The following is a 23,119-nucleotide window of genomic DNA, read 5'->3' as shown; positions in this document are numbered from 1 at the left end:
GAGGCACGGAGTTAAAGGCTGTACTCCATTCTAAGATTACCAGTGCTCAACCAACACACTCAACCAGTGAAGCGTGGCCGTGACATCAGCCCAAGGGACCACGTTGAGGCATAGGACACCATCCACTCTGGGAAAGGCTTCGCCTTCTCTCCTCTCCACTGTGAAGCCTCTCAAAGGCCTTCTCTTCCAGGCTTGCCTCCAGTTTTTATACTGTTCTTTGAAGGTTCTTTAACCCACCAGGAGGGTATAAACTGTGCACCAAGGGGGACGCTGGTCGCCAGTTGTCAAGCTCCTCCACCTCTCTTATCTCGTGTTTCAGCCTGTTGGCCTTCTCCTTCACCCAGAAAGGCAAGCTGTGGAAAGAAAACAACCCTTCAGTTTGAGTGTGTGTGCTGCAAAACGGACCAATACCTTCAGGGGATCAGACACGGCATCCTCCAAAGCAAGAAGGCCCCCACTTTAGGAGACCGGCGATGAAACAAACCACCATGTTAGCTGTTCAGCATTTCCCTCTTCCCCAGACCCAACTCTCTTTTCTGCCCTTCTCTGCCCGGAGAACTGACCCCTGCAACTTGCACCACCTTGACCCCACCATATGCCCCCCTAGCTTTCAGCCAGGCTTGGCTAACACACCAGCAGGAGACCAGAAAGCAAGCAGAGGTTGGGGTATTTCTCACCTAGCTCCTCTACTCCTGCTCTCTCCTGACGTACCCCACTTCTGGCTGCGACTACACTCTCCACGGCCACAACCCCTTCCTGACAGCCGTTCTCCATCTCCCGCCGAGCTGGGCAACAAAACCACTGGGAGTGGTGACAGTGGTGACTGCCCAATCGGGAGAGCCTCAGGGGGCTTTGCCCTTCCACGCAATTTCCCTCCACCTGTTTACCCATCCATAGACAGTCCTTTCATTCAGCTCTCTTGAGAAGCCCACCGGAGTGTGCCTTCTGTTCTTTTGCTGTGGCCTCAGCTAAGTCAGACACCGGCATCCTCCCAAGACTGCAGAGATTTGGAAGGACATATGCTGGCCTACACTGTGTGTGTTCCAAGAGGTACCAGGAATTGGGACTCCTGGGATGAGTCAGACATTCTTCATCTTTTCATCTTTTGGCAGCTACGGTTTTCATACATTTAGGGAGAAATGCACCATGACGGAGACAAAAATGCCCTGATAAATCTGCTAGGGATGGGGAAGTCCTTGCAGTAAGGAAGAGGTTTGATGACACAGGTAATAGGTGGGGGTCAAGGATATCACGTAAAGCTGACAAACCAATACTAGAAGCCCAGACAAGACGAGCGGGCTCTTATTTGGGCAATATAGAAAGATACTAGCAGAAAGCATCAATACAACAAAACCACAAGCATTCCCTAACATCGAAAGAAATCATTTTTTTTAACTTTTGTTGAAGCAAAGAAAACAGACTCATGATAAAAATAATATAATACACATAATAATTGTAACAAAATATTATGATAGAATTGAAATCAAGTCTGTCAAATTGGGGCATCCGGGAGGCTTGGTCCTTGAGCGTCTGCCTTCAGCTCAGGTCATGATCTCAGGGTCCTGGGATCGAGCCCCATATCGGGCTCTCTGCTCAGTGGGGAGCCTGCTTCCTCCTCTCCCTCTCTGCCTGCCTCTCCGCCTACTTGTGAACTCTTTCTGTCAAATAAAATAAATAAAATCTTTTAAAAATAAAAAAAGTAAATAATTTTTTAAAGACTTTATTTGACAGAGAGATCACAAGTAGGCAGAGAGGCAGGCAGAGAGAGAGGGGGAAGCAGGCTCCCTGCTGAACAGAGAGCCCGATGCAGGCTCCATCCCAGGACCCTGAGATCATGACCTGAGCCGAAGGCAGATGCTTAACCCACTAAGCCACCCAGGTGCCCCTAAAATAAATAGTTTTTCTTAAAAGCTCGTATTTTCATTGATCTTTTCTATTGTTTTTTTAGTCTCTATTTCATTTATTTCCCTTCTGGCTTTTGTTATTTCCTTCCTTCTACTAACTTTGGGCTTAGTTTGTTCTTTTTTCTAGCTCCTTGAGGTGTAAAGTTAGGTTGCTCATTTGATCTTTCTTTTTTCTTAACATAGATATTTATTACTATAAATTCTTTTAGACCTGCATTTGCAGCATACCATAAGTTTTGGTGTGTTGTATTTCCATTTTCACTGGTCTGAAAGCATTTTTTTATCCCTGTTTTTATTTCTTCTTTGATCCATCTCTTGTCATACATTTGTGATTTTTCCAGTTCCCCTCTTGTAAATGATTTCTGTTTTCACAACATCACGGTCACAAAAGATACTTGATATGATTTCAGTCTTCTTAAATGTATAAAGACTTATTTTGTGCCCTGACAATTACTTTCATTTTAAATATTCTAGAAGAGTGTTTACAAAAAGTGTGGACATGAGAGGCTCTAATTATGTTCCTCGAGGGATAATACAGTACCATGAAGGTATTAAAGCTCGCAAGTTTGGGGCGTCTGGGTGGCTCAGTGGGTTGAGCCTCTGCCTTCAGCTCAGGTCATGATCTCAGGGTCCTGGGATCAAGCCCTGCATCGAGCCCTGCAGGGGGCTCTCTGCTCTGCGGGGAGCCTGCTTCCCCCTCTCTCTCTGCCTGCCTCTCTTCCTATTTGTGATCTCTGTCAACTAAATAAATAAAATCTTTAAAAAAAAAATAAAGCTCGCAAGTTCGGAATAAAAGGCTTTTATTTCCACTGAGCTCCAGGGTTTGGTCTCTTCTCAGCTGGACGCTGGTAGGTCAGACTGTGGGTCACTTGCCCACTCTAGCCATACTTACATGGCACTGTTTTGTATTAGAAAGTGAAATTTTGGGGGCGCCTGGATGGCGCCAGTTAATGCAGTTAATGGCATCAGTTAAATGTCTGCCTTCAGCTCAGGTCATGATCTCAGGGTCATGGGATCGAGCCCCGCATCAGGCTCCCTGCTCAGTGGGGAGTCTGCTTCTCCCTCTCCCTCGGTCCCTATCCCCAATTCATGTTCTTTCTATCTCTTTCTCTCAAATAAATAAAAATTTTAAAGTTAAATTATTTTAAGATTTATTTATTTATTTAAGAGAGAGAGAGCACACACACACACAAGCAGGACAGGGGCAAAGGGAAGGACAGAGGAAGACAAGCAGACTTCCACTGAGCAGGGAGCCCAACACAGGCTCAATCCCAGGACCCTGAGGTCATCACCCACGCCAAAATCAAGAGTCCGTTGCCTAACAGACTGAGCCCCTGGGGTACCCCTGGAAAGTAAAATTTTTAACGCTGACACATATCATTTTCTAGGTCTAAACCCTACTTGGGCAAATAAATAAGGTTCAGAATAAATATGAGATCAGAAGAATGATATTTCCCTCAAACATGGCTTTTCCTCTGCCTCTTCAAACTCTATCCATCCTCCTTGGCTGAACTCATTTAAGCATGGGTCTTTGTTTTCCAAAAATTCTTGGGTTTTGAAAATTTTTTGCTCCATATAAACCCCCCATAGTGTTTACCCAGCACAACATGGGGCCTCTGGCGGACTGTCCATCTTATCTGCTGAAGACGTGGACAACCCAGCTGCCAGACTCCACAGCACTTGCCCTCCAAGTGTCTCACCAAAACCCTCCATACAAATTGCCCCACCTGCTGGAAGGCCAAAGGTCCCTCCGTGTTGGGGCCCTACGAGCTCCTTCACAGGAGAAAATTATAAACAACTAATAACTTCATAAAGATTGGATAATATAAAAACATGGTGCGAGAACTCACGTAGGAATTTGTGGAAGAGGCTCAAGTGGAATAAATGTATCATATTTCTTTTCATAAGGCACTCTGAAAAACAGAACAGACAACCATCAAATTGGTGTGGCTTCTATAGCAGAGAGATTGGTACACCATCATGTTCAATAGAATGTTTAATTCTCTGATTTTAATGGCCTCCTATAGGCTTCACAGCTATAAAGGTCATAATTCTTATTATAATTTGTACTAAACATCATTAATGCAAACGTGATCCATTTTTTAAAATATTAATGCACTATACCTACTATTTTTCTTTTAACTTAATGAACCTCCCTTTCTCCTCAGTCGCTTTGGTCTAAGTTTAGCTCCAGTGTACATCAATTCAAACAGTAGTCAGTGATGAACAATCTGATTCGATATGAAACTGAAAAGTCTTCAGACTTACGGTAACAATAATAGGGACAAAATTAACAACCACATTTTTGTAGTCAAGATCCTGTGTATAATTTCAGTTATGCACACACATATACGTGGACACTAAGGAACTAGAGATGAACTTTTCTAGGAACTGTCGGCAACCATGCTTTGTTGGAATCTACTCCTTATGAAATATAACATATATAGTACAGAGAGATACAATTACTTTAAAATTAACACAAGAGGGGCGCCTGGGTCTTAATTAACACAAGAGGGCCTCAGTGGGTTAAAGCTTCTGCCTTCGGCTCAGGTCGTGATCACAGGGTCCTGGGATCGAGCTCCACATCAGGCTCTCCGCCCAGCAGGGAGCCTGCTTCCTCCTCTCTCTCTGCCTGCCTCTCTGCCTACTTGTTATCTCTGTCAAATAAATGAAGAAAATCTTTTAAAAAAATAAATAAAAATAAAATTAACAAAAGAACCCTAGTATTCACATACACTTACATGGAGAAATTCACTGGTGGGAGAGTTGATCCTGCTTTGTGGAAGTCTTTACTCTGTTCTGGGTACATATATGGATTATCTCCTGGAGTTAACTTTGGTATTCCATTTCTAGGGTCAATATCTGTGAATGATATTTAAAAACATGGGTGTGCCTGGGTGGCTCAGTCATTAAGCATCTGCCTTCAGCTCCAGTTACAATCCCGGGGTCCTGGGATCGAGCCCTGCATCAGGCTTCCTGCTCAGTGGGGAGCCTGCTTCTCCCTCCCCCTCTACCTGCTGCTCCCCATACTTGTGCTGGCGCTCTCTCTCTTCAAATAGACGAATAAAATTTTTTAAAAATTTAAAAACATGATCATAAAAAGGACTAAAGGTAATCCAAAGATGGGCTCTATCAATACGACAATGGAAACAAGATAATTTCATGGTTTTTTATGAGGTACATATTATTACTATGTTTGTGATTGTCTTGCCTTGAGAAGATGAAAAGTGTGCTTGAGAAACACTGTGTTTGGGAGATTTTCCAGAAAGTGCCATGATAACCCCACCCTCGGAAAGAAGAATTTGCTTCGGTTCAGATGGAATATTTTGGTTTAAAGTGAATGGTGAATCAAAGGTATCTGCAAAGGGTAAGCAAGAAGTCTGCTTAAAATCTGAGCATTGGTGCACTTTGAATCCCTGTATCCTATAAAGCTTAAGAAGCAACTGTAATTGGAATCAGTCTCTCTGACTAGATCTCAGAAGGAAATTAGCTAATGAGGAAGAGCTACAGAAGAGAAAAATTATATTTTCAGGTCAATTTCCCTACAATTTATAACCACAGACAACATTTTGTTCTTTGTTCTATAACAACAAATTAGGCCTTTAAGGAACTCCACCAATGGCCTGATCAAAGCTAATGGGTTAGAGCCAACCATTAATGAAACATATTTCAACTGGTGTTTTTTTTCTATAATAAAGGTGTTGAATTTCAGTTTGTAATGGAAGCTGACTGGCAGTCATGATGCTGTCTCTCCATCTTATCCAAGAAATAACAAGAGGGGCGCCTGGGTGGCTCAGTGGGTTAAAGCCTCTGCCTTCGGCTCAGGTCATGATCTCAGGGTCCTGGGATCGAGCCCTGCATTGGGCTCACTGCTCAGCGGGGAGCCTGCTTCTTCCCTCTCTCTCCGCCTGCCTCTCTGCCTACTTGTGATATCTCTCTCTGTCAAATAAATAAAATATTAAAAAAAAAGAAATAACAAGAGAGAAGAGAATATCATGAAAAGAAGAAATGTCCAGTGCCAAGCTTAACAGTATCAAGCACTGTAAGAGATTGAGGAAGAGAAAAAACATGGGAAAAGATCATCGTATTCTGGATTTAAAGAAGTCACTGCACATCACCTAAGAAGTAATCACACCTAAAACGAATCAAGCCTATAGGTCCTACTATCAGTTTACAAGAAATACACAGGACAGAGAAACCTATTAAATGGTACCAAGAAGTGTAATCGGCAAAATCCTGACTGGCAAACTCTACAGGATACATGATCTAGTTTCTTTCTTCTTTTTTTTTTAAGATGTTATTTATTTATTTGAGAGAGAGACAGAGTGAGTGAGAGAACACACACCGGGGGAGCAGCAGAGCGTGAGGGGGAAGTAGACTCTCCACTGAACCATGATCCCGATGCAGGGCTCGATCCCAAGACCCTGAGATAATGACCTGAGCCAAAGGCAGACACCCAACCAAATGGGCCACCCAGGCTCTCATGACATAGTTTCAACTCCAAATAAACTGCAAGGAAAGAGGGGGAGGACCTATATTAAAAAGAGACTTGACGGATGCCTGGGTGGCTCAATCCATTGGGCGTCTGCCTTCGGCTCAGATCATGATTCTGGGGTCCTGGGATCCAGCCCCACATTGGGCTCCTTGCCCGGCAGAGAGACTGTTTCTCCCTCTCCCTCTGCCTGAAGCTACCTCTGCTTGTGCTCTCTCACTATCCCTCTCTCTATGTGTCAAATAAAAAAATATATATTTTTGAAAAAGAAATTTAAAATATAAAGACAATACTCCATTTCTTTTTTTTTAAAGATCTTATTTATTTATTTGACAGAGAGAGATCACAAGTAGGCAGAGAGGCAGGCAGAGAGAGGGGGGGAAGCAGGCTCCCTGATGAACAGAGAGCCAGATGCGGGGCTCCATCCAGGACCTTGAGATCATGACCTGAGCTGAACGCAGAGGCTTTAACTCACTGAGCCACCCAGGCGCCCAACAATACTCCATTTCTTAAATGGAATAAGAAGCATGAAAGTGATTGTGATACTTTATTCTATACATTCAATAAATATGTCATAAGTGTATCTTTGCATTTATTCAGTACATATAAATACCATAAAAGGAAGGAAGGAGGGAACAAAGGAATGAAGGAAGGATAGAAGGGAAATAATAGTGCACATAATTCAGGATAATGTTTACTTTGAGTTAGGAGGGATGGGATGGGTTAGGATTAGGATTTGAGTCGATCGTGATAATTCCATTTATTTCTAACAAATACTTAACAAATACTTAACAGTTCTAGGCAGTGAGACGGGGTGGACAGGAGTCTCCTAAAGACCATTTGAGAAAATTTTCCCTTTGTTCTAAAAGAGAAAGGCAACAAGAGAGATTCCTCTTTTTCATGTTTTGAAATAGAGATAATGCTTGGAACAGCAACAGTTCTCTGTGACCATAAGATGACAAGTATGAAGACAAAAATCCAACACAGTCTGAGAACAGCAGCACAGAAAGACAAAATGAACCTGTGTCTTTGATGACATCATTGGGCAACCAGTCCATATAGGCCACCTAGATTTCAAAGCTTCTTGTTAAATATGTAATAAATAACTTCAAAAAAAAGCATATAATATCTGGGGCACCTGGATGGCTCAGATGGTTAAGCATCTGCCTTCAGCTCAGGTCACGATCTCTGGGTCCTGGGATGGAGCCCCATATCGGGCTTCCCTGCTCAGTAGGGAGTCCGCTTCTCCCTCTCTCCTGCCTCCCCCCCCTGCTTGTGTACGCTCTCTCTCTCTCAAATGAATAAATAAAATCTGTTTAAAAAAACATATAATATCTTATGATTTAAGACTCTGACAGTTCGTTTTTTGTCCTACTGTGGCCAAGAGCATTCTTAAGTACTATACAGCTAAATTTAGTCCCTTCCTGATTTTTCTCCATTATCTCATATTTAAATAAATCTTTCCCATTCTACCCAATGGCTGCATCTCAGTTGGGAGTGAGAAGTTAGGGTGTGCACAACAGGCTTACATGATATCAGGGCTCCGGGGTAAGGCTTTGGGTCCTGGGTCATGGACTGCGAGCCACACCAGTATCTGATACCCACCTTACCTCTGCTACTCTCTGAAGGCTGCCATTTATTTCTGTTGTCTGCTAAAACATGTCATCTAATCTGATCCTCAGGAAGCCAGCCCCCTCCACAATGCATCAGGTGAAGCATCAATTTATTCTCCTACGATCCCTGGCTTGATGGTCCCCCGCCCCTCATACTGTGGTCTCCCATCATTTCAGTTCCCATCATGGGCAGTTCTCCTGGCTGGCTTTCTGTTTCTTACTTTCTCTGTGTCTCAATCTCCACAGTCTTCACAGGGCACACAAATGCAGCTATTCCTCTGCATCTCCTGGGTAGGTGAGACCTTGAGGCTGGCTTTCTGCCCAGACATTCTCACAGCAGTCACACTACCCTGCTGCTCAGCCAGAGCAGATAACCACTTGACTCTGAAGCTTGAGATCTCGCCCAGCCACCCTCAGAGGCAGAAACCCCAGCTAGGTTTTGGTGTTGGGAATCAAGCAGAATGCGTGACTCCCCAAGGCTCTCCCACCTCCTCTAGCATGGCTTCTTGTGTATTCTCTTGCTAAACAGAAGCCTTGATCTTTAAAACTATTCGTCTCTGCTCTGAGTTTAAAGCGTATGTTGAGGGGCACCTGGGTGGCTCAGTGGGTTGAACCTCTGCCTTTGGCTCAGGTCATGATCTCGGGGTCCTGGGATCAAGCCCCGCATCGGACTCTCCCCTTGGCAGGAAGCCTGCTTCCTACCCCCCTGCCCGCCTGCCTCTCTGCCTACTTATGATCTCTCTCTCTGTCAAATAAATAAATAAAACCTTAAAAAAAAAAAGCCTATGTTGAAACTCAAAAATGAGAACTTTCTATTTCTTTCCCTCTGTATCCCTATGACAGCAATCCATGAAGCAATGGCTGCCTCCTATACAGGTATTTCCAGAGAAGAATGTGCTATAATCGTCCTTGGGTACCCAGCAACCCTAGGATCTTTCCATAAATCTATTATGGGTAGATTTCATGGGTAGATCTCATGGTAGAGAACTCCCCATGTTCCAAACTAACTCTCTCCCTCTCCCTCTCTCTCTCTCTCTCTATATATATATACACTCATCTCAATTACCTTTAATTAAATAATCTATGAAATAATAGCATGCACTTCAGGCTAAGGTTTATGGGAATATTTTCCCTTTGAAGAATATAATGTACAATTTAAATACATATGATGGGCAGCAGCTAACTGAAACCTAAATTATTTTCTGGAGGCTTGAATGAAGGTTTCTATTAATAAGTATCTGAGAGAACTTATCTGAGGACTTAAATGTCACATTAGCATTTTATGAAATTCAGAGAAAAACAAAAATGTGGATCAGCATATGTTGTGAGTTCTCTGCCAGAAAGTGCAGTCTGCCAGCCATCCCCTTCACTTTCCCATCTTCCTGGCTGCGCTAGAGCGACATGGTGACCCCAGAGGGCGGATGCCAGCCATGGAATGTTGCGCCTACGGAACCACAGCTCAGGGAGTATTTTTAGGCATGGCACAGGTAAGGTCCAGGAGGAAAATATTACCGTATTTCTTCCTCCCAAAGCACTTGTCCACCATTCTCTCTGACAGAGACCTCCTGTTGCCGAGGAAGACCCCGTTAAAGAAACACTGCTTTCCAACATGGTAGGTGTGGATATTGCTGCTAAATCTCGGGTAAAATGTCCATTCCGGACGCTGCCCATCTTCTGCAAGACATCAGAAATCCTCCCATCAGCGTCGCTCCCAGCCTCACATCACGCAGTTAAATCACAGGAAAGTTGTCCCAGGCATTCTCTGACTGGCTGTCCTTTATCAACGTGTATAATCCCTTGGTTCTACATCAGGGGCAATGTTAGCCTCTGGGGAATGAGGCCTGAAAGGAAGGGAAGTGGAGAGAAAGGGATCTAAGAGGCCTTTTTTTTTCCCCTTTTTTACCCTCTCGTCCAAAAATGAAGCCAATTTTTTAGTTGGAAGTGATGTATGGAATGGAAAGCTCTGAGACACTTTTTACAAGCACCTATGATCCAACCTTCACCCTGATAAGTAGGTAGGAAGAAGAGAATGCCTATCAGGCTGGGAAGGGCCTGGCAACCACGGCAACTGGGCCGGCTGGCCCCGTGGTCTCGGCAGCAACGATGGCAGGCGCATGCGCAAGAGTGACACGGGACGATGTCTACACGCAACCCGGGCAAAGGAGAAAGGCCCCTGAGGGACCTCAGGCAGGTTGCTGGACCTGTCCGTGTCTTTGTTTGCTCATTCAGTACTTTTCTTATAAACCGCTAAAGCGATTTTTAAACAAGGAGAGATCCCCTAACAGCGCTAGGGTTGCTTGAGAAGCCCTTGGGCTCCGTGTTGGCCAAGAAAGCACACAGGCTCTGGAGGCTGGCAAGTTCCAATTCTAATCCCAACACTGTGTTCTCGTATGAGTGACGAAGTCTCTCCAAGCCTCAGTGGACTTCTGTGTAAAATGGGTAGGTCTATATTAGCCACCTAGATTTATATGTGTGACACAGAAAGAGATCCATGATCTATTTGCCTTGTGTGAAAATAGTTTATATCTTATTTTCCACGAGTGCAAATATGATTGTATATATAATGTAACCCATATACGCCCGAGTACATGCATGCACGCACATACATGTTTCAGAATTCCTCACAGATACGGGGCATAATGGAGATGCTGTTGGAAAACACTGGGAAGGGGTTTCCATACTCTAAATACTCTTTTATTATTTTAATGCTTTGCTATAGTACTTTTATGGTTTTTGTATAAATCCATTTTAGTTTTAGAAAATATATGATATTACCATATCATATATTTTATGACATACAATTTTAATATACATTTTATATGTATTTCATATTCAAAAATATATTTCATATATTCAGCAGAGTCACTATGAGAATTAGAGATGAAGCGTGTCCAACCCCTGACACTTCCTGAGTGAACAGTGCTCAACAGCACGACAGACTTCTGGAAAGCCCTGGGTGTGGAGGCACACAGGGGAGGGGCTATGACATACTCACTTGTCTGCAATTTAAGCAGACTGAACTCCTCACGATATTTATCCTTTGGCACTTCAGGCAATGAGGTTTCAGAGGAGCGATCAGAATGTGAGGAGGAGGATTTCAGACCCAAATCTGCAGCCAGGCTGGAAAGGAAGAGGAAGGATTAGATTCTTCCATGCGCTTAAATCGGTAGTCAGAATCTGATGTTACATATCTTATACTAGAATTACTCTCCTTTATGACAACTAGGTTTGGCCCCCATAAATGTCCACGACATATCATTTATTTACTCACAACTTGAGGGGACTGACACAAAGTCCGAAGATACATCCTTAAAAACAGTGTGGTGTTTTCTCAAAAAGTTAGAGAATTACTGTATAACCCAGCAATTCCACTCCTAGTCATATACCCCCAAAGAACTGAAAACAGAGACTCTGATACTTGTAAAGGAATGTTCTTTGCAGCATTACTCACATTAGCCACACAGTGGAGACCACCCAAATGCTCACTGACCAGTGCATGGAGAAGCAAAAGTGGTATTGATATGCAATGGAATATTACTCAGCCATAAAAAGGAATGGCATTCTGATACATGCTGCAACATGAATGAAACTTTAAACATTGTGTTAAGTGAAATAAGCCAAACACAAAAGGACAAACATTATAGGACTCCATTTATATGAAATACCTTAATAGGTAAATTCAGAGAGACAGAAAGTAGATCAGGTTAGTAGATTAGGGTAGATTATAGAGTACCAGGGTCGGCAGAGAGGGGAGAATGGGGAATTATTGCTTAATGGGTAGAGCGTTTCTATTGGGACTGGTGAACATTTTTTTTTAAGATTTTTAAAATTTATTCATTTGACAGACAGCGATCACAAGCAGGCAGAGAGGGGAAAGCGTGTTCCCCGCTGAGCAGTGAGCCCGATGCGGGGCTTCATCTCAGGACCCTGAGATCATGACCTGAGCTGACCTGATCATGACCTGAGCTGAACACTGAGCCACCCAGGCGCCCCAGGACTGGTGAAAATGTTTTAAAAGTAACAAGGATGGGGGCTCTTGGGTGGCTTAATCATTAAGCGTCTGCCTTTGACTCAGGTCATGATCTTGGGGTCTTGGGACTGAGCCCTGCAGGGAGCCTGCTTCTCCCTCTCCCTCTGCTGCCCTCCCTGCTTGTGCTTACTCTCTCCCTCTCTCCCTCTCTGTCAAATAAATAAATAAAATCCTTAAAAAAAATAGCAGTGATGGTTGAAAGGTAATCAATGCCAATGGGGAAAAATGGATAAAATGGCAAATGTTACGTTATATTTAATTCACCCCAATTAAAAAAAAAATGATGTACTGATACATGTTGTAACATAGATGAAACTTGAAAATGAAACACTGAATGAAAGAAGTCAGACACCAAAGGCCACATATTCCATTTATATGAAATGTCCAGAATAGGCAAGTCTACAGAGATAAGAAGGACATCAGCAGTTATCTAGCGCTGGAGGGTTAGGGGACATGGTAGGAGTGACTGCTCAAGAGGATGGGCTTCTTTTTGGGGGTGGTGAAATGTTCTAAAATTGATTGTGGTGATGGTTTAGTGAATATGTTAAAAACCATTGAGTTTGCACACTTTAGAAGGGTGAAGACTTTTTTTTCTCATGCACATAAAAAAACAACATCAAATCGCAGACCTGTACCCCTGAAACAAATAATACATTATATGTTAAGTTTAAAAATTTAAAATAAAAGTTAAAGAAAAATAAATAACTTCAAAATGTTAACATTAAGGGGCACCTGGCTGGCTCCGTCTGTGGAACCCATGACTCTTGATCTCAGGGTTGTGAGTTCAAGCCCCACATTGAGTGTAGAGATTATTTAAAAATAAATCTTTAAAAAAAATGTGTTAATATTGATGCTCTAAGAGGTGGAACTACCATGAGTTTTTTTAAAAATATTATTTATTTATTTGACAGAGAGAGAGGTCACAAGTAGGCAGAGAAGCAGGCAGAGAGAGAGGGAGAAACAGGCTCCCCACTGAGCAGAGAGCCTGATGCGGGGCTTGATCCCAGGATCCTGAGATCATGACCCGAGTAGAAGGCAGAGGCTTAAACCACTGAGTCACCCAGGTGCCCGCATGAGTTTTATTTTTAATATTGTTTTTATACTTTCAAAATTTCTACATGTACTTACTTTCCTTATAACAAAAGTCATTAGAAAAAAAAAGTTCCAAAAAAGAAAAAAAATGGCTCCAAAACTTTTACTGTGAAGAAATCTAAACAGAGGGGCATCTGGGTGGCTCAGTTGGTTAAGCATCTGCCTTCAGCTCAGGTCATGATCCTGGAGCCCTGGGATTGAGTCCCGAGTTGGGCTCCCTGCTTAGCTCAGGGAATCTGCTTCTCCCTCTGACCTTCCCCCTTCTCATGCTCTCTCTCGCTCACTCAAATAAATAAAATCTTTAAAAAAAAAAAAAAAGAGGGGCGCCTGGGTGGCTCAGTGGGTTAAAGCCTCTGGCTTCAGCTCAGGTCATGATCCCAGGGTCCTGGGATTGAGCCCCACATTGGGCTCTCTGCTCAGCAGGAAGCCTGCTTCCTCCTCTCTCTCTCTGCCTGCCTCTCTGCCTACTTGTGATCTCTGTCAAATAAATAAATAAAATCTTTTTAAAAAATAAATAAGAAAAAGAAATCTAAACAGAGAAAAGTACTCACCACAAATAGTTTTACAAATATTTATAAAGCCAGCCCTCCCCTCCACTCTTCCCCCCATCCATTGCTCTCCAGAAACCATTTGTGTGACCCTATCCCTGAGAATTAATGACTATCCTGACTCTGACTCTTATAGTAATCATGGCTTCGCTTTTCTCTAAGATTTACCACCTAAGTATGTATTCCAAAAAATACAGCTAGTTCACTTGCTTTTGAACTTCATAATGACAAGCATGCCTACAACACATATTGTGCGTCATGGAGTCTTCCAGTCCCTTTCCATGTATTAACTCATTTAAACCTCAAAACAATTCTATGAAGTATTATCCCCATTTTACAGATGCAAAAACTAAGGCCCAGAAAAGTAAAGTAATTTCCCAAGTTCACACAGATGAACTTGGCAGAGCTGGGGTTTGAATCTAGACAGTCTAGCTCCAGAATCCATGCTCTTGCCAAACATGTCATGCTACCTCTCAGAATATTGGCTTCCTGGTCAGAATTTACCCCAATAGTTATGGTCTTTATTGCACCCTTACTTACTCTAGGTGAGCAGACACTTTGCAGAGGCCTGGAGGCTCGCTCACACTAAGACATGTTTCAACAGAAGATGAGCAGCTGACCTTTCTGCCAGAGGATGTTGTGTTGGCAAAGCATCCCTTAGATTCCAGAAAATTGCTGTGTTTAGTACCTGCAACACATCACCATTGGATTTCATTACTGAAATGAAATGCCTAACCCTCCATCTTGTTCCCTAGATTATATAAATTATTTTTTCAAAACTAATGTTTATTGAGCATGTACTGTGTATTGAGGATTATGTTAACATTTTACATGCATTATCCCACTTAATTCCCATAACAGCCACAGAACTAAGTATTGCTTATCCTTCCATTTTACCGAAGAGGGGATTAAGGCACAGATGGTTAAGCAATTGCCAATGATCACACAGAAAATAAACACTTCGGTCAGATTTGATCGCAGCTCTTGTGACATTAAGTCAAAAATCCTAACCATATGCTACACGACTTGACCCTCCAGAGTTTACCTACTTGGAATTAAGTGGAAGAGATAACATCTGAATCAAGCTATCTATCTGTACATTGCATCGAGCATCTCAAAACAAACTTTCAAAGGATTATTCATGGAAAGACTGATGAATAATCCAAAGAACTACCGTCAGAAACTTCCATGGGGGAGTGCCTGGGTGGCTCAGTGGGTTAAAGCCTCTGCCTTCAGCTCAGGTCATGATCTCAGGGTCCTGGGATAGAGCCCTGCATTGGGCTCTCTGCTCAGCAGGGAGCCTACTTCCTCCTCCTCCTCTCTCTCTCTCTGCCTGCCTCTCTGCCTACTTGTGATCTCTGTCAAATAAATAAATAAAATATTAAAAAAAAAAAGAAACTTCCATGGGTTCCACCTCCCCCCCAACTGGAGCACTGTCATTAATTTAATATATGCATCTTCCCCACCAGACTTAGTACTATGTCTTACTCATCTTCGCAGCACCCAGAACAGTGCCTGACACAAAGCAGATGTTCAACACTTATTTGAGCAATAAATGAAAAAGAATTATAACTCCCTAAGTTCCCCATGTAAGAGAGTCCTGAAAGCCAGGCTTCTCAGATACAGAATCATAACCATTATCTTCACTCTGCTATACAATTACTGATTCGTAAAAGTCAGTCTGTTCTCTCATCATTTTATAGAGCTGTGTGCCTGGCCAGTCACTTAAAAAAAAAAAAAGTCAGAGGAATGGATATTGCATTTCTTTATGCACAATTTTATAGTGCATAGAAGCTCAATAGACATAATGTAACCTCTAGTTCTAAGAAAATTACAAAAAAGAGGAGTCAGATTTCTGTGACTCTTGAGTAGATTCCCTTCCCCTCCCAGGATCTCTATTCTTGAGTTTTTCAGGGTATGGCATAAGGACTGCCTGCATCAGAATTACCTGAGAACCCTGTTAAAAATAAAGATTCTTAAATCCCATCACAGACCCACTGAATTAGAATCTCTCTAAGTGAGGCCTGGGAACCCGCATTCTGAGCAAACCCTCCTTCCCCTGCACCAATTAGGCTCATGTTCTGCAGTGATATTCCTCCTCTTCAAGTCTAGCTCCGCCACTGCATTCAGTCCCATCCCACTTCCTGATTCCCCAACTGCACAGTTTCTCGAATTTGCTAGGTCACGAGGATCACCTTGGGGCACTCGGTTCAACACTTGGATCCCAGAGCTCTGACCCAGACCTGCAAGGGAAGACCTGGGTGTCAGTATGGTTAAGAAGCATCTCAGGTGATTCTCAGAGCTGGCCGAGCGGGAAGAACTGTTCTGGAATGTGCCACAGCACCTAGAGCAACCCCAGGTAAAGAAAGGGTCACCTGGTTGCTTGATGTGTGAGTAGTTGGGTGGGGTGAACCCAGGGGAAGGGCTGAAAGAGACATGGAGCTGTGAAGGGGAGAGCACAGTTTCCCAGTATCCAAAAAGTAGTGTCCACAAACGTAACATAGACCACACTCTCTGACCACAATGCAATACAATTAGAAATCAATAATTAAAAAACAGCCAAAAACATCCATAAGCTTGGAAACTCACACCACACTTCTAAATAGTTCATGTAAATGAGGACAACACAATGGAATTCACGAGGTGCTTCATGGTCAATGACATAAGTACTATAAATCAAAACTTGTAGTTATCCAAGTAAAGCAGTAAGTAGAAACTAGAGCTTGAAATGCATTTACTGTAATCCTGTATTTCACTGAATATGAGGTTCTAGCATATCAGTATTTTATGTATCCAAAGAACGAAGGCTGCCAATTAAACTATGACAGAATGCTTTACCGCTTAAGAGTTTTTATTATATATTTATTGAAGCAGTCTTTCAAACTTACTTAGGTGTAGATTTTAAGCACCTGTCATTCGTGCGCATGTTTAAAAAAGGAAAATATAAGCAAAAAAATTGGTTAAGCCATTCTTGCATTCAAAAGTGTGATTACTGAACCCTTTTTCAATGCAATCACTGATGCCCACATTTGCCACCTAAGTTGACCTCAGTGCAACAAGCACATGGGTGATGCAGCCCTTCTTAAATGAGTGCTCCTTGACTGCTTCTGGAATGTTCTTCCAAGACACAGACATACCTTCTGCATTATTCAGTACTCATTCAGCAAAGTTTCTAACAACTATTTCACACCTACTGCTTGGCCTGCTGCACCAGTCCAACCTCAGAGATGCAAACTCTGAAAAATGTCCACCTTGGAATTGACAGATTATAGTATTTAAAAAAAAAAAAAAGATTCCAGGGGCACCTGGGTGCTACAGTCAGTTAAACATCTGACACGTGGTTTCAGCTCAGGTCGCAATCTCAGGGTCATGAGGTCAAGCCCCCCACTGGGCTCCATGCTCAGCAGGGAGTCTGCTTGAGATTCTCTCTTCCTCTCCTTCTACCCCTCTCATTAGTCCTCTCTCTCTCTCTAAAACAAATAAGTAAATCTTTAAAAACAAATTAAAAAAAAAACAAAGATTCTGGGACACCTAGGTGGCTCAGTTGTTTAAGCAGCTGCCTTCGGCTCAGGTCATGATCCCAGAGTTCTGGAATCAAGTCCCAAATCGGGTTCCTTGCTCAGCGGGGAGCCTTTGCCGCTCCCCCTGCTTGAGCCCACTCTCTCTCTCTGACAAATTGATAAATAAAATCTTAAAAAAAAAAATTCCAAAATTAATGAGCTAAACTTGCAATGCAAGAAATAAGGGAAAAAAATAAACTCCCCAAAATGATAAAAAAGAATGCCATAACATAAAAACAGAAATGAATGAAATAAAAATTATTAGAATTATGGCTTCATGGGAAAACGAATAATGTAGATAAACAAAGTTCAAGAAAAACCAATCTTTAAGAAAAGTAAACAGTATTAGCAATGAATTACCATAATTGCAAATAAAATAGAAATAACATTACACATAAAGAAATCAAGTGCTGGGGTGCCTGGGTGGCTCAGTGGGTTAAGCCTCTGCCTTCGGCTCAGGTCATGATCTCAGGGTCCTGGGATCGAGTCCCACATCGGGCTCTCTGCTCGTCAGGGAGCCTGCTTCCTCCTCTCTCTCTCTGCCTGCCTCTCACAAGTAGGATCACAAGTAGGATCTCTCTCTGTCAAATAAATAAATAAAATTTTTTAAATAAATAAATAAAAAGAAATCAAGTGTCAAAAATGTCCAATTACCTGTTCAAGGCTACAGAGTTATAGAGTATAATTTATAAAATGTATCTTGATGTTATAATAATCAAGATGGTACTGATACTAACCCTAACAGCTAAATCAAGAGAACAAAATAGAAAATGTAGGTAGAATAAAATTTTATATAATAATGGCACTTTGGGGTACCTGGATGGCTCAGTGGGTTAAAGCCTCTGCCTTCAGCTCAGGTCATGATCCCAGGGTCCTGGGATCGAGCCCCACATCGGGCTCTCTGCTCAGTCAAATAAATAAATAAAATAAAATAAAATAAAGAGTAGAGGGGCACCTGGGTGGCTCAATCAGTTAAGCAGCTGCCTTCAGCTCAGGTCATGATCCCAGGGTCCTGGGATTGAACCCCACATCAGACACCTTGCTCAGCAGGGAGCCCACTTATCCCCTCCTTGCCATTCCCCCTGTTTGTGCTTGCTCTCTGTCTCTCTCTCTCTCCCTTGCTCTCTCTGTGTCAAATAAATAAATAAAATCTTGAAAAAAGAAAAGGAGCATTTACTTACAATGCTTTTTGCCCATAGGTCTTAACAGTTTCAACAGTGGTTGCCTTTTTTTGGTTAAGATTTATTTATTCATTTTAGAAGAGGAGGAGAGTGCATTGGGGACGGGGGCAGAGGGAGAGAGGGAGAGGGAATTTTTTTTTTAAGATTTTATTTATTTGACAGAGAGAGAGCTGAAGAGCACAAACGGGGGAACAGCAGAGGGAGAGGGAGAAGCAAGCTCCCTGCTAAGCTGAGAGCCCAATATGGGGCTCAATCCCAGGACCCTGGAATCATGACCTGAGCCAAAGGCAGTCATTTAACCACCTGAACCATCCAGGCATCCCAGAGAGAGAGAATCTTTAGCATCTTAAGCAGGCTCCACATCCAGCCCAGAGCCCGAAGTGAGGCTTGATCCCAGCACCCTGAAGTCATGACCTGAGCCGAAGTTAAGAATCAGATACTTAACCTACTGGGCCACCTACGGGTCCCAGTGGTTGCCTTTTCAGAGCATGTAAACATTCTAACTGTATATTTGCCACTAGAGGACTTGAGAGTTCACCAAAGCAAGAACTGGTTGCTATGGATGGCATCACAAGTTTCTAGGTTTGGTTTTTTCTTAATTTTAGGGGCAAAATTCAAACATATTATGTAACCCTGAGCCACAAAAAGAGTGAAATCGCTATCTACAAATTTAGCATATTTCCTTGTTTGAGTAGGAAGTTTTGTGTTGGTGGGACATCTGGTGGCTCAGTCAGTTAAGCTTCTGCCTTTGGCTCGGGTCATGATCCCAGGGTCCCGGGATTGAGCCCCGGATCGGGCTCTCTGCTCAACGGGGAGTCTGCTTCTTGCTCTGTCTGCTGCTCCCGCTGCTTGTGCTCTTTCTCTGACAAATAAATAAATATATTTTTTAAAATATTTTGTTTATTCATTTGACAGAGAGAGAGAAAGCAAGCAAAAGCAGGGGGAGCAGCAGAAGGAGAGGGAGAAGCAGACTCCCCGCCGAGCAGGGAGCCCGATGTGGGGCTTGATCCCAAGACCCCAGGATCATGACAGGAACCAAAGGGAGACGCTTAACCAACTGAGCATGCAGTCTCCCCAAATAAATAAATAAAATCTTAAGAAGACGAACACGGAGGAGGAAGTGGAGGAGGAGGAGAAGTAGGAGTAGTAGTAGTTTTATGTTAGCAAATGTCTAGAAGGTGGCTGCTGTAACAGGAAAGCCTTGTCTGACAGCAAGGGTAGGAAGAGCAGTCTCTCTGCTAAACAGGCAGAGAGCACATCCTTCAAACAGCTGACTCCAGGATCTTCCTAGAAGTAACTAACAGAGCCTCGAATACAACCCGGAGACACTTAAATACGGCTTCTAGGGCTTCTGGCTGCCTCTCCGCATCTCCTCAAAGACAGAGAGCGGAAATTACAAGTCTGACTCCTTCCATTCTGACAGTGATGCTCCCGTTGTGTAAAGTAACTTCAGTCATTCTAGCAAGTCAATTACCTCTCCAGCCCGGCTCCCCACACCTGCCCTACCTCTCCAGCTCTGGAGGCTATGGTAACGCAGAGAAGTTAAGCCACATCCTTCTGGAAAAGGTCATCACCTTGCATGATCATTGTTATTCAAATTTAATGTCTGGTCAGCCAACCAATAGGAAACTAACAAGTTCGCTAAACCGCTCTGATACAGGATGATTCAACTGAAAGGACTGAGAGAAGGTTCTGGCAACTAGAAAGGAATTCAGGGGGAAATGGGGAGTTAAGAAGAAAGTCTGTTTCTTTGGTACCATCTGTGGAATTCACGCTAATTATTTCCATGTCTTTAGTCAGGAATAACACCTTACATAACCAAGGAACTTTCGCATACTTGTCATCTCGGCTCATTTACACAATAGCATGGTCTGGCAGCAGAAAATAATACATCTAGCCAAGCTAGCTTAATGTGGATACCTTTTGAACAAACACTCTGTTTCTCACCTCTTTCTTGACTCAACAAACAACCTGAGGGTCCAGGACGGTGGTTTTTTCATCCTTTTTTGGATCACAGACTCCCCTGAGGAGTCATGAAAGCAATGGGCCCCCCTTCCTGGAAAAATCCATATACACCCCCAGTTTTGCATTCATCTTCAACAGGCTCATGGAGCCCCTTCCTTCCCGAAACCCATGGACTCCGTGTTAAGCTGAGCTCAGATATGGTCTCCTGAGGGGACATACCTACAGAGCAAAACAGGAAGTCATGGATCTTTGGGGATCTCAGGGTCTGGTGTTCTTCCAGTAACCCTAACTCAAAAACATGGAGCCCCTCTATCCATCTTTAAAACCCCAGCTCCCTCCATTACCTGAGCTCAACCTGGAAACTGTGGAAAAGTCTGGAGCTTAACATTAGAACCCCAAACCCTTTTTCTCCTTGCTGACCTAGCCACATTGGACCATTAATGGTTCTAACTCCTTCTGCTCTTCTGCTCTCCGCTTACGGGTGGGTATGGAGAGTCACACTTCCCTCCTCTCTATGCACCTGTGAAGGAGAATGAGGAGATGGGAGGTCTGTAATACAAAAGACCGGGGACCAAGCTATGATCTGATGGGGCAGAGACAGAACATTCTAAAATGTTCCCTTTTTGCCACATGCAGGCCACCCACCTACAAAAGCTCATACACTCACTCCAAGGTTTTCTGAGAGACTGTGGCTGTTCTGCCCCATGACCCCGTTCTCTAAAGGCCGTGGGTCCCCACACATCCTTCTCAGCCTTCAGAACCAATTAGGGAGTCACCATCCATTATCTAATGTAAACCTTTCTTTAAAGGGGTCATACTTTCCACCCGAGCTCTCCCATCCAATAAACAGTGCCACCAATCGAATGTCTGAGCAAGGAAAAACGAAAGGGCACAGGTTTGGGGGATCGGAAGACTGTGGTCAAATCTCAGCTTCTCCATTTATTGACTGAACCCTTGGGCAGGTCAAATTTCTGGCTCTCTTTATTCATTAGGAATATACCTCTGGGGCTGTTAGGGATCCCAGGAGGTAATTTGTAAGAACCTCTGCTTTGAGCTACTATCTGCTTCATCCCATCTTGGGGTAAGGGGCAACCCTCTTGGGTCCATCCCTCTTCAGGAGTTTTGTCCTATAACCCAATAAACTCTGCTTACAAAATAAATAAATAAATAAATAAATAAATAAATAAATAAATAGGATCTTGGACTAACACAGACAAAGGCTACTATTTAAGGAGTTCTTTTTATACACCCGCAAACTGGCCACCCTTTAAACTTGAAGTGTTTTGAACTTTCCGGCCTTGGTATATACTTGGATTTGGCGACCAAATCCACACCCAGCCCTCCCGAATTCTTCAACTCAACTGTGTCTCTTCTCCACTGTGGTCATGGCGGAGTCTCCTTTCTCTTGGCTTCGCCAGCTCTCTGCTGCACGGCGCTCTGCAGATGAAGGGGAGAGGACAGTCCCGTGAACCATTTCCAGGGTACATGGACTCATCTACACGTGTGTTGATTTTAATATTAAGCAACCCGGAGACCAAGGAAAGACCTTTTTTAAGAAGTGCATCAATCAAAGAAAAAAAGGAGGAAGTCCACCAGCCATCAAGTCCAGAGGGCAGGGTTGGCGTCTTAATCACAGCTTCCCTTGCTCCTCTCTCTCCCCGGGCTTTTCTCGGTCAGGACTTCGCCGGAGTCCCAGTGGGTTTTCTCCCCCTCCCAGACTCACTGCCCCGCCGGCGCAAGGTGCTCCTTCCTTTTCCACCTCCCGGGCTTCCACCCGTTCCCTCTGCGGAATTCTCCACCGAGGATGCGCCAGATCAACGCACCAACTGGCGGCAGAACTGCTGGGCGCCGGGCAGGCGAGGAACCCGAGCCGAGGGCGAGAGCGCAGCGGGGCTGCTGGCTTTCCGCGCCGCGCCGAGGCGCGTTCCGGGGTTGCCAGGACACCAGCCCGGCGCGCCCCCGCCCACGGTCGGCGTCGGGGTCCCGGAAGGGGCCGCGCTACCAACCCCCAGCCAGCAAGGGCGGGCGGCACAGGCCGGGACCGCTTCGAGAGCCGCTCAGGGTTGCTGGACATTTTTTTTTTTTTTTTAAGAGTTGTGGTTTTTCTCAAAGGCAGATTTCATTATTGGAACTGTAGCCTCCGGTGGCAGTGAAGGATGGGCCGTGCACAGAGCTCGCAGATGCCTGTTCATAATTGGCATTGATGAGGCAGGATCACCTACCACTTTTCTGGGCCAGGCGCCCTGCTGGATGTTATCTTCCCTAAGCAGCCAGCTGCATTTTTCAAAATAGAAAGCTGAATTTGAGCAAGGACTTGCTCAAGGTCACCCCCCCCCCAAAAAACGAAGATTCATTTCCAAGTTTCCTCACTCCGAATCGACTACTCGTTCCATCATACCAACTCGAATGTGTCTCTAATGCTTTCAAGCATCTAATTAATCTTGCATGGAAAATTTTTCCCCAAGCCTGGTTTAAGTCCCTCAATTCAAATTCAGATCTAATTTCTCCCTTGGTGAAGTGGGGAAAAATTTAGACCATATTTTTCTTCTTCTTCCTTTTTAAAGATTTTATTTATTTGAGAGAGAGCAGGAGCAGCGTAAGGGGCAGAGGGAGAGGGAGAAGCAGATTTTGGGTGATGGGGAGCCCCACACAGGGCTGGATCCCAGGACCCAGAGGTCATGCATGACCTGACCTGAGGTCAGCTGCTCAACGGCTCAATCCACTGAGCCACCCA

The 23,119-nt window shown here is 43.8% G+C and overlaps 1 protein-coding gene across 1 annotated transcript; it reads right to left on the bottom strand.

The window, feature by feature from the left end:
* Positions 1-205: 205 nt before the first annotated feature.
* On the bottom strand, positions 206-21,880 carry SPATS1 (spermatogenesis associated serine rich 1). The gene is made up of 7 exons (XM_046006870.1): positions 21,748-21,880; positions 14,220-14,367; positions 11,005-11,129; positions 9,522-9,683; positions 4,646-4,766; positions 3,755-3,817; positions 206-353 (listed from the first exon to the last, which is right to left on the bottom strand). Exons 1-7 carry the CDS (start codon positions 21,878-21,880, stop codon positions 206-208), a joined length of 900 nt encoding a protein of 299 aa, XP_045862826.1.
* Positions 21,881-23,119: the final 1,239 nt, after the last annotated feature.

This window comes from Meles meles, chromosome 5, assembly GCF_922984935.1.
Source record: "Meles meles chromosome 5, mMelMel3.1 paternal haplotype, whole genome shotgun sequence".
In the NCBI taxonomy this organism is placed as follows: domain Eukaryota; kingdom Metazoa; phylum Chordata; class Mammalia; order Carnivora; family Mustelidae; genus Meles; species Meles meles.
The sequence above is the reverse complement of the archived record's forward strand: the minus strand, read 5'-3'. Positions and strand labels throughout refer to the sequence as shown.

Coding starts and splice junctions, on each gene's coding strand:
- SPATS1 (XM_046006870.1), bottom strand. CDS start 21,880: ATGAGTCCATGTACCCTGGAAATGGTTCACGGGACTGTCCTCTCCCCT. Junction 11,130..14,219: donor AAAGTGTCTGCTCACCTAGA/GTAAGTAAGGGT, acceptor CTTCCTTTCCAG/CCTGGCTGCAGATTTGGGTC. Junction 9,684..11,004: donor TCTGCTTAAATTGCAGACAA/GTGAGTATGTCA, acceptor GATGTCTTGCAG/AAGATGGGCAGCGTCCGGAA.